Genomic DNA, 12360 nt, shown 5'->3' on the forward strand with positions numbered 1-12360 from the left:
AAGCGTCAAAACGTTGTCGCACTGAAATGTGGAGTTTGACAGTTGAACAGTTTCTCTTCCGTTTTCTGCTCAGGTTTGTATAGGCAGAGCCAAAACCCGACCGATCTACGTCATAGCGACCTATCTACGTCAGATCACAGACGGTTGCATTCTGTTACTCAGCTGGTACGATGCAAAGTCAAAGTAATTAATACATAAAACACTCAGAGACTGCAGGTAGGTCTGTTCTGATATCTGCAATTGATTTAGCTAGTTGTTGCTTTTGTTGCTAAATTCAATAAATTCGAGGGGGCGGGGCTTCAGCTCCTTCATGCGATACGCCCCCCCGTCTCAAGCAGAGAAGGCTGCTGATTTTCTCACGATTTCAAAGCCTAATTTAACATACTTGTCTTTTTTTTCATTCGAATTTGGACGGGTAGTTAACAACACATTCTTCTGTGGTGTGATGAACTTAAAACTCATTTTCAAATCAGATTTTAGTTTGTGAAAAAGAGGACACTTCGTCGTGTCGACGGGAGGGGGGGGGGGGGGGGCGCGAAGGTGGAACGTAAGGGAGATACCCTTTCCAAAACTTGTAATGGCGTAATAGTTTGTGAAAGACCCAGAGAAACACAAATATCCGACAAGGCAAAATCCCGGACAATTTTGGAATCCCTGCCGGACGCATTTTTTAGGTATCTAAAGGGGACATGTCCGGGTAAAAGAGGACGTCTGGTCACCCTACTTCACAGGATCTTCAATAGTTATGTAGATTAGTTTGTCAAGGTTGAAACAGTTTACTGGTGAAATAATCTGGTGTACTATGTTGCCCTCTACTGGTGGAGGAGAGAACTGTATGAATCAAATTCAGGAGCATGTGAGAGATAAACAATAATGTACCACACTATGACATTGTTTATATTGTTTTATTAGAACAACAACAAACTAGAGAGCTGAATAAAGAGATGATTCATGTTCAAATATACAAAGTAGAATAACTGAGAAAGCCGACTAAGCATTTGATTTGGAAATTATTGGCAGAAAGCTATAGGCATATTGCTATTGTGATTATCTAAATACTGTATTAGTAGAGCATTATGTTATTATCTAGCTATTCAGAATTAATTAACTCCTATTGACCTTTGTACCTGGATGCTCATGTTAGAAGTTGTTTTCCTTCATGACAGGAAGGTTGTAAACACACAAATGTGCTGTTCTACTGTTCCAGATAGAGGTGGTACCAGCTCTAATGACTGTGCTGTTCTGCTGTTACAGAGGCCTTCACTGGTAAGATCCTCAGAGAGTGAAGAGTGTTCCCATTACAAATGTATGGAAACACTCTCTCAGTGAAGGTGTGTGTGATTGTGTGTAGGTGTGTGTTTCTATCAGAGTCAGAGAATGACAGCTTTCCTCTGTCCCAGTCCAGCTGCACTCTGATCCTCTGGAGTTTCTGTTTCACTGTGAGAACAGTGAGTGATCCCTGTGAGGATATTGTGTATTCACCATCATCGAACCAGATTCCCCAGCTTCCACCCTGTAAGATTCCCTTCCCCTGGACAGACTCTGTTAACACACCCAGGTCCCAGTCTATACTGTCTCCAACCTCAACATCCCAGCTGTGTGTCCCTGAGTTAAAGCCCTCAGAGCCCAGGACCCATCCATAGTAATCAAACCTCTCTGGGTTGTCAGGAAGCTGCTGTCTCTCCCGACTGTCTCTCACACTGGTCAGATCCTCAGACAGGATGAGGTCTGGGTGGGCAGTGTTGGGGTCCAGAGTCACAGGAGCTGAGGAGAGAGATCAGGTTTGTGTTGATGCAGTGTTTGATGTTTACACCCTCACCCACCAGGAGTTGACACCATGACAAACCCAGCAATGATTACTGTACATGTCATGTATGTGGATGTCATTGTTATTCTACATGCACTCATATTAATGTATTAAACATATTAGGCTTGTATTGCTGTGAGATGCAATACATTGAGTAACAGTGGTCATGTTCAGTAGCCTGTACTGTAGTGTTATGGATTGTTTCTGGACATGTATAATCATGATAAGACAGATCATGATCAGTAATGCAGGATAATGTAAGTACAATGTTGAATATGAAGATGATCAAAAACTCACTGTATGTGACAATGTCCTGCATCTTCTGCCAGACTCTGAAGGTCAGGTTGCCCAGGTGTTTGACCACGTCTATCAGCGCTCCTGAGACCAGCTGTGGATCCGGCAGAGTGGACTGGGCTCTGGAAGAACATTCTGGAGTCAGAGCTGCTGTGGGGTTCGGTTCACAACCACAGAGAAGAGAGAGACAGGAGGCAGGTCACTTACCTTTTCACTGTGTCCTTGTAGTTCTGTGGAGATACAGAAGATGAAGTTAGACACTCATAAACACACCCAGCCAGCCATTCCATATGAACTTAGAGAGATCAGTCCTGACCTGCAGGAATGAGATGTCTTCAGCTCTCAGCTCCTCCTCTATGGCTTTGATTGTGTGTGAAAGTGTTGATATCTCTCTGCTCAGCCCCTCAATCTTCTCCTTCATCATCTGACTCTTCTGCTTCTCCTCATTCCTCAGTGCAGCTATCCTGGCCTCCACTTCCTCTTGTAGAAACTGGTGAAGCTTCTTAAACTCCTCCTTAATCTGCCTCTCTGTGTGCTGGGTCTGGATCTGGAGACATGGGGGTTCATACTGAGTTCTAGGTGACTGTAAAAACAGTGTTAAATATCTTTACTAATCAATATTTTTTTACTTTAATGTGCTTTGCTGTTTGTTTAACTTCATTAAAGATCTTCAGCTTCTCCTGTAAGGCCTTCAGAGCAGGCTTGAGTTCCTCCTGGAATGAAACAAAACATGTTTTCAGTTATTAATCCTCTCATTTTAGGTTCTAAGATGTGTCTGTTTGACAAAACCCAGTAGGATAAATAATAATCAAAGTATTTACAGAATGATGGAATACGATACTTCACAGACAAACAGACAAAAAAATAAGGATTCTGATACTAACACAGTTTATTTACATTTTATATAGAAAACCATACATCTTGTTCTTACTATTCATACCTTGTGATACTGTGCAGCTTCATCTATGGGTCTGAATCTGTGGTTGGTGTGTTTTCTAGATGTCTGACACACCACACACACTGGCTGTTTATCATCCAGACAGTAGAGCTTGAGTTTCTCACTGTGCAGACTGCAGAGCACCTCAGACCCTGCTGAAGCTCTCTGACGTCTCTCCTGTAAGAAGGACTCACACAGGTTCTTCAGAGCCAGGTTGAGAGGAAAGGAATCCTGTGATGATTTTCTTCTGCAAACTGGACAATCTCTTTCTTTCTTTTCCTTCCAGTATTCCTGCAGACAGGCTTTACAGAAGCTGTGGCTACATGACAAGAGGACAGGATCTTTAAAGATGTCACAGCACACAGGACAGGAGAGATCCTCCTCTGGGAGAGACAAGGTGGACGCCATTTTGTCACCCAGTCACACCCTCAAGCTGTAGTCTGAAGTATAGCTACTTTCCCTTTGGGGTGAAAGTGTTTAAAACGTACTCTGATTCAGTCAGCAGTGACTTCTGTGGTTGTGTAAAGGCAGTATCTCTCTGTTCACAGTTTGAGTTTTGATTTTAGTCCAGTTTTTCTCTCAGAGCAGAAAGGTGAATCCAGAGAATGTTTAATATGGGGAGAACGGTCACTCGGGAAACTTCCGGGTTCTGAACTGGTTGCAGTTCCACTCTAGTTCCATATGAGGGCACTATCGAGCGAGCGCAGAATAAATGGAGGTCTATGGAGTTATACCCCTCAAAATCCACTTTTGTCTACTAATTTGAATTCTAAATTCGAAAGGGGAGGCAAAATGAATACACACTGCTGGGTGTTAGATCGCCTAGAAGTCGCCTTTCTGTTCTACAAAGCCTTTTATAATGTAAATGACGTCATACACATCGTACGACCAGAGATACTGCTTTACGTCAAGCTCTGGTCACTTCCTTTTTTCTCTCGAGGAATCGACAACACAACTGACAGGTTAGGCTCTCCCTGTCAATTCACATGCTAGAAAGAGTTTTGGCTTGCTAATGTTGTTGCTACTGTTGCGAATGCTCTGACATTCTGATTCCGCTTCGGAAGCCATCAAACGTGATCTCTGGTTGTAGTCAGTCCTTCACTAACCAATCAGCATTCATTAGCAGAATGCTAGCGTGTTATGGGCAACAACGACTCACCCTGTAAGAAATCAAAAGGACATAAGTACTCGTTAATTAACCCTTGTGTTATCTTCGGGTCGTTCTGACCCATCAGTCATTGTGACCCACCGTCGTATTGCGACAACTTTACCGCATACAAAAACAAAGTGAAGCATTTTCTTTTAACCGTTGGGCTGTCTCAGACCCCCAACATTGCCAAGGTTAACCCTCGTGCTGCCTTCGGGTCACATGACCCAAAGGTTCATAACGAACCATCGTTGTGTTTACCCAATTTTACCCAATACAAAAACAAATTAAAATAATTTTCTTTTAACCTTTGCAATGTGGGGGGTCTGAGACAGCCCAACGGTTAAAAGAAAATGCTTCACTTTGTCTTTGTATGCGGTAAATCTGTCGCAATACGACGGTGGGTCACAATGACTGATGGGTCAGAATGACCCGAAGATAACACAAGGGTTAAAAGAAAATTATTTGTATTTGTTTTTGTATTGGGTAAAATTGGGTAAACACAACGATGGTTCGTTATGAACCTTTGGGTCATGTGACCCGAAGGCAGCACGAGGGTTAAACTCTCGACCTATAATCCATGTTGAACATGCACAAACTACAATCAAATCTGAGATTTCTCAACGACAATCAGGCAAAAGAGACAAATTTAACCGTTTAGCTCCATAGACTCCCATTCATTTTGCACTCGCTCGCGATCACCCCCAGTGGAACTCTGGTGGAACTGCAACACAATTCGGTACAATGGGCATTAATAGGGAGTGGACAGGCTCTCCTTAAACAGGCTCTGGTGAATCTCAGAGCCTTGTGAGCAGAGAAACACTGAACTCTGCTTCCTGTATTCTGACAGGTCAGTCACTTTGTAGGCGGGGGTTCAGGAGACCAGGAAGTAAACTGTATCAGTGTGTGCTGGAAGAAGGGCAGAGGGAGTGACAGGTGATCTCATTCTCTTCAGGAGAATTGATCAACACACCATACACTAGTGTTTAATCAGAAGCTTCAAGATGTGTTGTGTGTAAGTTTGTATGAGATACTCTCTCCCCCCCTCAACTCCTTCTATGTCTCCCTCCTCTGTCTCTCACTATGTCACCTCTCTCTGCTCTCTCCACTTCCTCTCACCCCCCTCCTTCATCTCTCTTTGTCCTTTCTACCCCCTCTGCCTCTTTCCCTACTATCCCTCTCCTCTCTCCATCCCTCCTCTCTCCACACTCTCCTTCCTCTACTCGTCCCCTCTCACTCCACTCTCTCCCTTATTTGTCCTTCCTCTCTCCTTCTTGCTTAGTCTGGTCCTAACCAGACCCTCGTACATTTCATTTGTACAGAGGGTCTGGGATCGCTACATTGACAAGCATTAACTTCCTTGAAGGCGGGTACTCTGAAGTTTAAAACGATTGGATCTTCCCAGAGCCACTCTGATCTGCCATAACCATCGCTAGCGTTCTTTTTAGCCAACTCCTTCACCACGGAGCTAGCTGCTGTAGCTGGAAAATCAAACTTTTCCCGAACCCCGTGGGGAGGAGCACCACAACATCATGACCACCAACAAAACTCAGCAAGGATTGTTTGCTCCGGCTTTAACTTATGGATATTCAGCAGCGTTACCACAACCGCAGAATAGCTTCGCTCGCATCTTTCTCCGCCACCATTACTGAACTACAACTGAAACTAGCGCACAACATCAACGTCATCGTTCTCAGCCACTCCCTCTGTTCGCTGATTGGACCTACAAAAAATGTGTTTCTGAAAACCGACTGATGCACTGAAATCCCAGACCTAGTACAGAAGCAAAATCCAAATTGAGCGGAAGTACGTAGGAGGGCAGAGCCAGGCTACTTCTTGCTAGCTTCCTTTTCTCTTTTCTCTCTTCTTTCTCCCCCGCTCTTCCCACTCTCTCCCTCCTCTCCCCCTCTTATCTGTCCTCTCTCTCTCCTCCTCTCACGCTCTCACCCCTCTATCTCCCTTCTCTCCCCCTCTCTTTCCCCTCTCCATCTCCTTCTCTCTTTCCTCTCCCCCTCTCTCTACCCCATCTTCCCCTCCTCTCTCCCTGTTTCAGATGGCTGCTAAGTGGTCCATGAGGCTTGGCCATCAACGCTGCCTGGCTGGTGAGCTCCAAGGCTGGTATGAAGATGGTCACTGCCACCATGGTGGTGACACCTGGACCTCACCTCAGCACACCTGGAGGAATTTTTGGTGTGGAAGTGTGTGAAGTTTGTTGCTGTGATATGAGGGACAGATAGTTGTTTTAGGATGGCTATCTGTCGTTTGTGTTGGTCAATGAGGACTCACACCTGACATTGAGACCAGGAAATAAACTTCATGGACACAATCCTGAAATGTGAGATTCCACCTCTCTGCTATTGTATGGTGCTGGATTTCGATCATTCTTCTAATCTCCATGCCCATTTAAATTCCACACCTGTAGTATAGAGAGTAGAGGACACATCTAGCACCTTAGTCTACCTGAGTGTCTATTTCTCCTGAGTTGTTGAATATGTTTAACCCTTGTGTTCTCCTCGGGTCGTTCTGACCCATCAGTCATTGTGACCCACCGTCGTATTGCGACAACTTTACCGCATACAAAAACAAAGTGAAGCATTTTCTTTTAACCGTCGGGCTGTCTCACACCCCCCACATTGCGAAGGTTAAAAGAAAAGTATTTTTATTTGTTTTTGTATTGGGTAAAATTGGGTAAACACAATGATGGTTCGTTATGAACCTTTGGGTCATGTGACCCGAAGGCAGCACGAGGGTTAAAGGCTCAGTGTTGAGGGCCTGAGCCCAACCCCTCCCTCTTTCTGTCTATTCAAAATGCCTGCATTGTTTCAATCTGTTTTACTGCAAGATATGAATACATACATACACACTCACTCTCTGTCATTCCCTTACACATCATTACATTATTACCTGAATAATCGATCATTCATTGAACACATATTAGTGATGTGTGCTCATTTGCAATGTGTCATATTTATTTGTCATTACCAGGGCAAATACATAAATCACAGTACATTACTGCTAAAAACAACGTTTAACCCTTGTGCTGCCTGCGGGTCACATGACCCAAAGGTTCATAACGAACCATCGTTGTGTTTACCCAATACAAAAACAAATACAAATTATTTTCTTTTAACCTTTGCAATGTGGGGGGTCTGAGACAGCCCAACAGTTAAAAGAAAATGCTTCACTTTGTTTTTGTATGCGGTAAAGTTGTCGCAATACGACGGTGGGTCACAATGACTGATGGGTCAGAATGACCCGAAGATAACACAAGGGTTAAATCATCCAAGATGGCTGCTAGTCTTTCCCTGTATACAACAAGAAGTCAGGGCACACTTGATTCAGTGTTCCTGTTTACAGTCATGATCCCCCTTCTAGTGTGAGTCCTGACTCCCTTGACTTACATCTAGAAATGACAACAACGTTCAACAACCATGACATCTAGATGAGGTTCTCTCACCTATTTAACTAACGACGCTACAACTGTGGTGAACACAGTGAGGTTCCCTGTCTCAACTCTACATCTCCTTAGCGGGTCTGTCTGACTAGCCAGACTCCCAGCGTAAACAGACACACAGCGCTCCTTCTAGAACAGCAACACATTCCCACATGTGAAGACTGAGCAGGGAAACAGATAGATTCACCGCTGGCTGGATCCAGAGATCAGCTGTGTGTCGTCTCCTGTCTGTTCCCCTACAGAGGTCATGTGACAGTGTCCAGCCCCACTCCTGTCCCCACCCTCCCCTGATCACCAGCTGATGTGTGTCATCTCCACATTTCAGGGCTCTAAAATGTTATCAAAAGTTTGGTGTGAGATTACCTACCAACGTTTGGGTACAGATATCCCGGGAGACGGGGGGGGTTGCTGGGGATGTTTGCGATTGGCTGGTAGGTGGCATTTAACTCTGTATAACTATCCATTTGGCAGAAAACTTCCCTCCTCACGCCTGCACCTCGTCCATTAATTGCATCTAGCAGGACAAGATCTCCCTTCTCAGTGTGAGACATACAAGGTGTTGCGTGTGTAACGGATAACCAAGGAGGCACGAGGACAACTCAAGCAGGGTGCATATTTAAGGATTTATTACTTAACATAATGGTAGAAACACATGAACAAAGTAAATCAAAGAACGTGAAAAGAAACAATAAAACACAGACATTCCTCAGCCTCTTCAACAGAGGTCCACCTACCGGATGTCTGAGAAAACCCTCCTCTGCTCCCCCAAACCCAACAACCCTTCATAGGGCGGACCTAGCCCACTCTGCCACAGGAGGGGCAGCAACACCACCTCAGAGTCATAAACAGACTATTATGTGTACCCTTCAAAAATACCAATGTGGCATTAACCAGTCTTATTCACTAAATGCATAATGATCCAGGGGTTAATGTCTCATGGATACTTTCTTTAGATTAAAGGCCTGATAATGTTCGACTGTTCCCCCGCACTGAAACCCCTGATGGTCTTCCCCAGATCCCCTGGAACCCTACTTAAGGCACCGGTTTCCAGCCGGACGACCTTAAGGGGTACACGACGGCCATGCTGCGGTCATGACCGGTCATTCAGGCAACCAAGGAAGGTAGATCTGCAGATCAAAGTTAGTAAAGCAATGGATGTGATATGATACAACAAAAGTGTATCTGTCATTTGTAATGATAACACGAAGAAAGAAAAGTGTAAGGTCCAACTGGATGTGAACATGCATGACAGGTGAAACTGTCCAGGTTGTGGTGTCACTGTGCGGACGAGTTGTCCGTCACACGTGAGAGTGAGATATTGTTGAAACGCGTGAGTCTCATGGCAAATGCGTGATACTTTGGAGCGCTGACCTTTGATCATGTGTTTTTTTACCTCTGATTTCTATTGTTGGGATTTTCTGTATTGTAATAAAGTTGTTTAAACATGCCCACCCTTCAGTTTTGAATGTGATGCTTGATCAACAGTGGAGTTTTGTACCGTTTCTAAACTGGTTCAACAAGGTTGAAAGAATCTGCTGTACTCTTCCTCCCTCAAGAGGTAAAATAGTGAATTGTATAAATCAAACTCGGGAGAACGTGAGAGATGAAAGACAGTGTAAACTATCACATCATTTCATAGATTATAATATTTTATGAGCTCAAAGAAACTAAAGCTTAGTACAGTCAACATTCATGAACAGCAGTATACAAGTATCACAATTAAGTAAGGTGTCTAAGCAAATGTTTTGGCAAATATTTGTAGAAAAAAGATACAATTCTTTTATCACAGTGTACATGCACATTACAGCATAAACAGGTGTTGTGTATATTAGTCCTGCATGCTAAAAGACTCCTGACTTCTGATATATACTGTCAAACACGAAGAGCATCATTCTACCTAAAATATTGATCGTTGATCTTTGTTCTTTGTACCTGGATGCTCATGTTAGAGGTTGTTTTACTTCATGACAGGAAAGTTGTAAACACACCCAATGTGCTGTTCTACTGTTCCAGATAGAGGTGGTACCAGCTCTAATGACTGTGCTGTTCTACTGTTACAGAGGCCTTCACTGGTAAGATCCTCAGAGGGTGGAGAATGCAGCTATTTCGAATGAATGAAAACACACTTTTAGTGAAGGTGAGTGAGAATGTGTGTAGGCATGTGTTTCTATCAGGGTCAGAGAATGACAGCTTTCCTCTGTCCCAGTCCAGCTGCACTCTGATCCTCTGAGGTTTCTGTCTCACTGTGAGAGCAGTGTTTTGACCTGATGAGGATATTGCTGTGTATTCACCATCATAGAACAAGCTTACCCAGCTTCCACCCTGTAAGACTCCCTTCCTCTGGACAGACTCTGTTAACACACCCAGGTTCCAGTGTGTACTGTCTCCAACCTCAACATCCCAGCTGTGTGTCCCTGAGTTAAAGCCCTCAGAGCCCAGGACCCATGTATAGTCTTCAAACCTCTCTGGGTTGTCAGGAAGCTGCTGTCTCTCCTGACTGTATCTCACAGTGGTCAGATCCTCAGACAGGATGAGGTGTGGGTGGGCAGTGTTGGGGTCCAGAGTCACAGAAGCTGAGGAGAGAGATCAGGTTTGTGTTGATGCAGTGTTTGACACCCTCGCCCACCAGGAGTTGACACCATGACAAACCCAGTAAAGATGACTGTACATATCATGTATGTGGATGTCATTGTTATTCTACATGCATTGATCATGCTGTATTAAAAATGTCAGGCTGGTATTGGTGTGAGATGCAATACTTTAAGTAACAATGGTCATGTTCAGATTGTAGCCTGTACTGTAGTGTCATGGATGGTTTATGTACTGATATGATCATGATAAGACAGATCATGATCAATAATATGCAGGATAATGCAGGTACAATATTAAATATGAAGATGATTACTTGATCAAAAACTCACTGCATGTGACAATGTCCTGCATCTTCTCCCAGACTCTGAAGGTCAGGTTGCCCAGGTGTTTGACCACGTCTATCAGCGCTCCTGAGACCAGCTGTGGATCCGGCAGAGTGGACTGGGCTCTGGAAGAACATTCTGGAGTCAGAGCTGCTGTGGGGTTGGGTTCACAACCACAGAGAAGAGAGAGACAGGAGGCAGGTCACTTACCTTTTCATTGTGTCCTTGTAGTTCTGTGGAGATACAGAAGATGAAGTTAGACACTCATAAACACACCCAGCCAGCCATTCCATATGAACGTAGAGAGATCAGTCCTGACCTGCAGGAATGAGATGTCTTCAGCTCTCAGCTCCTCCTCTATGGCTCTGATAGTGTGTGGAAGTGTTGATATCTCTCTGCTCAGCCCCTCAATCTTCTCCTTCATCACCTGATTCTTCTGCTTCTCCTCCTTCCTCAGTGCAGCTATCCTGGCCTCCTCTTCCTCTTGTAGAAACTGGTGAAGCTTCTTAAACTCCTCCTTAATCTGCCTCTCTGTTTGCTGGGTCTGGATCTGGAGACATGGGGGTTCATACTGAGTTCTAGGTGACTGTAAAAACAGTTGTATATTATTTCATTAATCAATATGTTTTACCTTAATGTGATTTGCTGTTTGATCACAGGTTTGTTTAACTCTTTTAAAGACCTTCAGCTTCTTCTGTAAGGACTTCAGAGCAGGCTGGAGTTCCTCCTGGAATGAAACAAAATGTGGTTGAAGGAAAAGTGTTTCATCCTCCAATTTGACTTGGTTCTGAGATGTGTCTGTCTGACCAAACCTAGTAGAAGGAATGAGAATCAAAGTTTGGACAGAATGGTGGAATATGATACTCCACATCGTCAAACATATATCTAGGATATAAGGATTCTGATCGTAATAGAGTTTATTTTACATATATGTCATATACAAACCATACATCTTGTTCTTACTATTCATACCTTGAGACCCTGTGCAGCTTCATCGATGGGTCTGAATCTGTGGTTGGAGTGTAGTTTAGAGTCCCGACACACCAAACACACTGGCTGTTTATCATCCAGACAGTAGAGCTTGAGTTTCTCACTGTGCAGACTGCAGAGCACCTCAGACCCTGCTGAAGCTCTCTGACGTCTCTCCTGTAAGAAGGACTCACACAGGTTCTTCAGAGCCAGGTTGAGGGGAGGGGAATCCCTTGATGATTTTTTTCTGCAAACTGGACAATTCTTTTCTATATTCCCCTTCCAGTATTCCTGCAGACAGGCTTTACAGAAGCTGTGGCTACATGACAGCAGGACAGGATCTTTAAAGATGTCACAGCACACAGGACAGGAGAGATCCTCCTCTGGGAGAGACGAGCTGGATGCCATTTTATCACCCAGTCACACCCTCCTGCTGTCGTCTGAAGTTTACTTTCACTTTGCTGTCAATGTTTAAAACTTACTGATTCAGTCAGCAGTGAGTTAAATTCTCTGTACATTACAGCATTTCCTCCTTTAGTTGTGTAAAGGCAGTATTTCTCTCTTCTCAGTGTGAGTTGTGATTTTAGTCCAGTTTTCTCTCGGAGCAGAAAGGTGAATCTCAGAGCCTGTTGGTGAGCAGAGAAACACTGAACTCGGCTTCCTGTTTTCTGACTGAGTGGTGAGTCACGTAGTAGGCGGGGCTTCAGGAGACCAGGAAGTAAACTGTATCAGTGTGTATTGTAGAAACTGCAAACTGAGTGACAGGAGATCTCTTACACTTAAAAAAGAAAGAAAGCCCACCAGCCACTGGGTTTTGTATTGAAGTCAATGCAGCCA

General features: G+C 44.1%; 2 protein-coding genes across 3 annotated transcripts; both read right to left on the reverse strand.

Annotated features, from left to right (window-relative positions):
* Positions 1–899: 899 nt before the first annotated feature.
* Positions 900–12150, reverse strand: LOC134034702 (nuclear factor 7, ovary-like). Of its 2 annotated transcripts, XR_009932260.1 has the most exons (7): positions 11527–12150; positions 11186–11281; positions 10874–11104; positions 10765–10787; positions 10561–10679; positions 9572–10212; positions 900–1134 (listed from the first exon to the last, which is right to left on the reverse strand). XR_009932260.1 is itself a non-coding variant. In XM_062479242.1 (6 exons), the coding sequence occupies exons 1-6, from the start codon at positions 11929–11931 to the stop codon at positions 9671–9673; spliced, it is 1416 nt and encodes a 471-aa protein (XP_062335226.1). In that variant the 5' UTR covers positions 11932–12150; the 3' UTR covers positions 8250–9670. The 2 variants fall into 2 exon arrangements, 1 of the variants encoding a protein (XP_062335226.1); XM_062479242.1 differs by lacking the exon at positions 900–1134 and having other exon boundaries at positions 8250–10212.
* On the reverse strand, positions 1112–3723 carry LOC134034703 (E3 ubiquitin-protein ligase TRIM35-like). The gene is made up of 6 exons (XM_062479243.1): positions 3042–3723; positions 2731–2814; positions 2418–2648; positions 2309–2331; positions 2105–2223; positions 1112–1764 (listed from the first exon to the last, which is right to left on the reverse strand). Exons 1-6 carry the CDS (start codon positions 3444–3446, stop codon positions 1226–1228), a joined length of 1401 nt encoding a protein of 466 aa, XP_062335227.1. The 5' UTR covers positions 3447–3723; the 3' UTR covers positions 1112–1225.
* Positions 12151–12360: the final 210 nt, after the last annotated feature.

The sequence above is a fragment of the Osmerus eperlanus genome, chromosome 15 (genome assembly GCF_963692335.1).
Source record: "Osmerus eperlanus chromosome 15, fOsmEpe2.1, whole genome shotgun sequence".
Classification (NCBI taxonomy): domain Eukaryota; kingdom Metazoa; phylum Chordata; class Actinopteri; order Osmeriformes; family Osmeridae; genus Osmerus; species Osmerus eperlanus.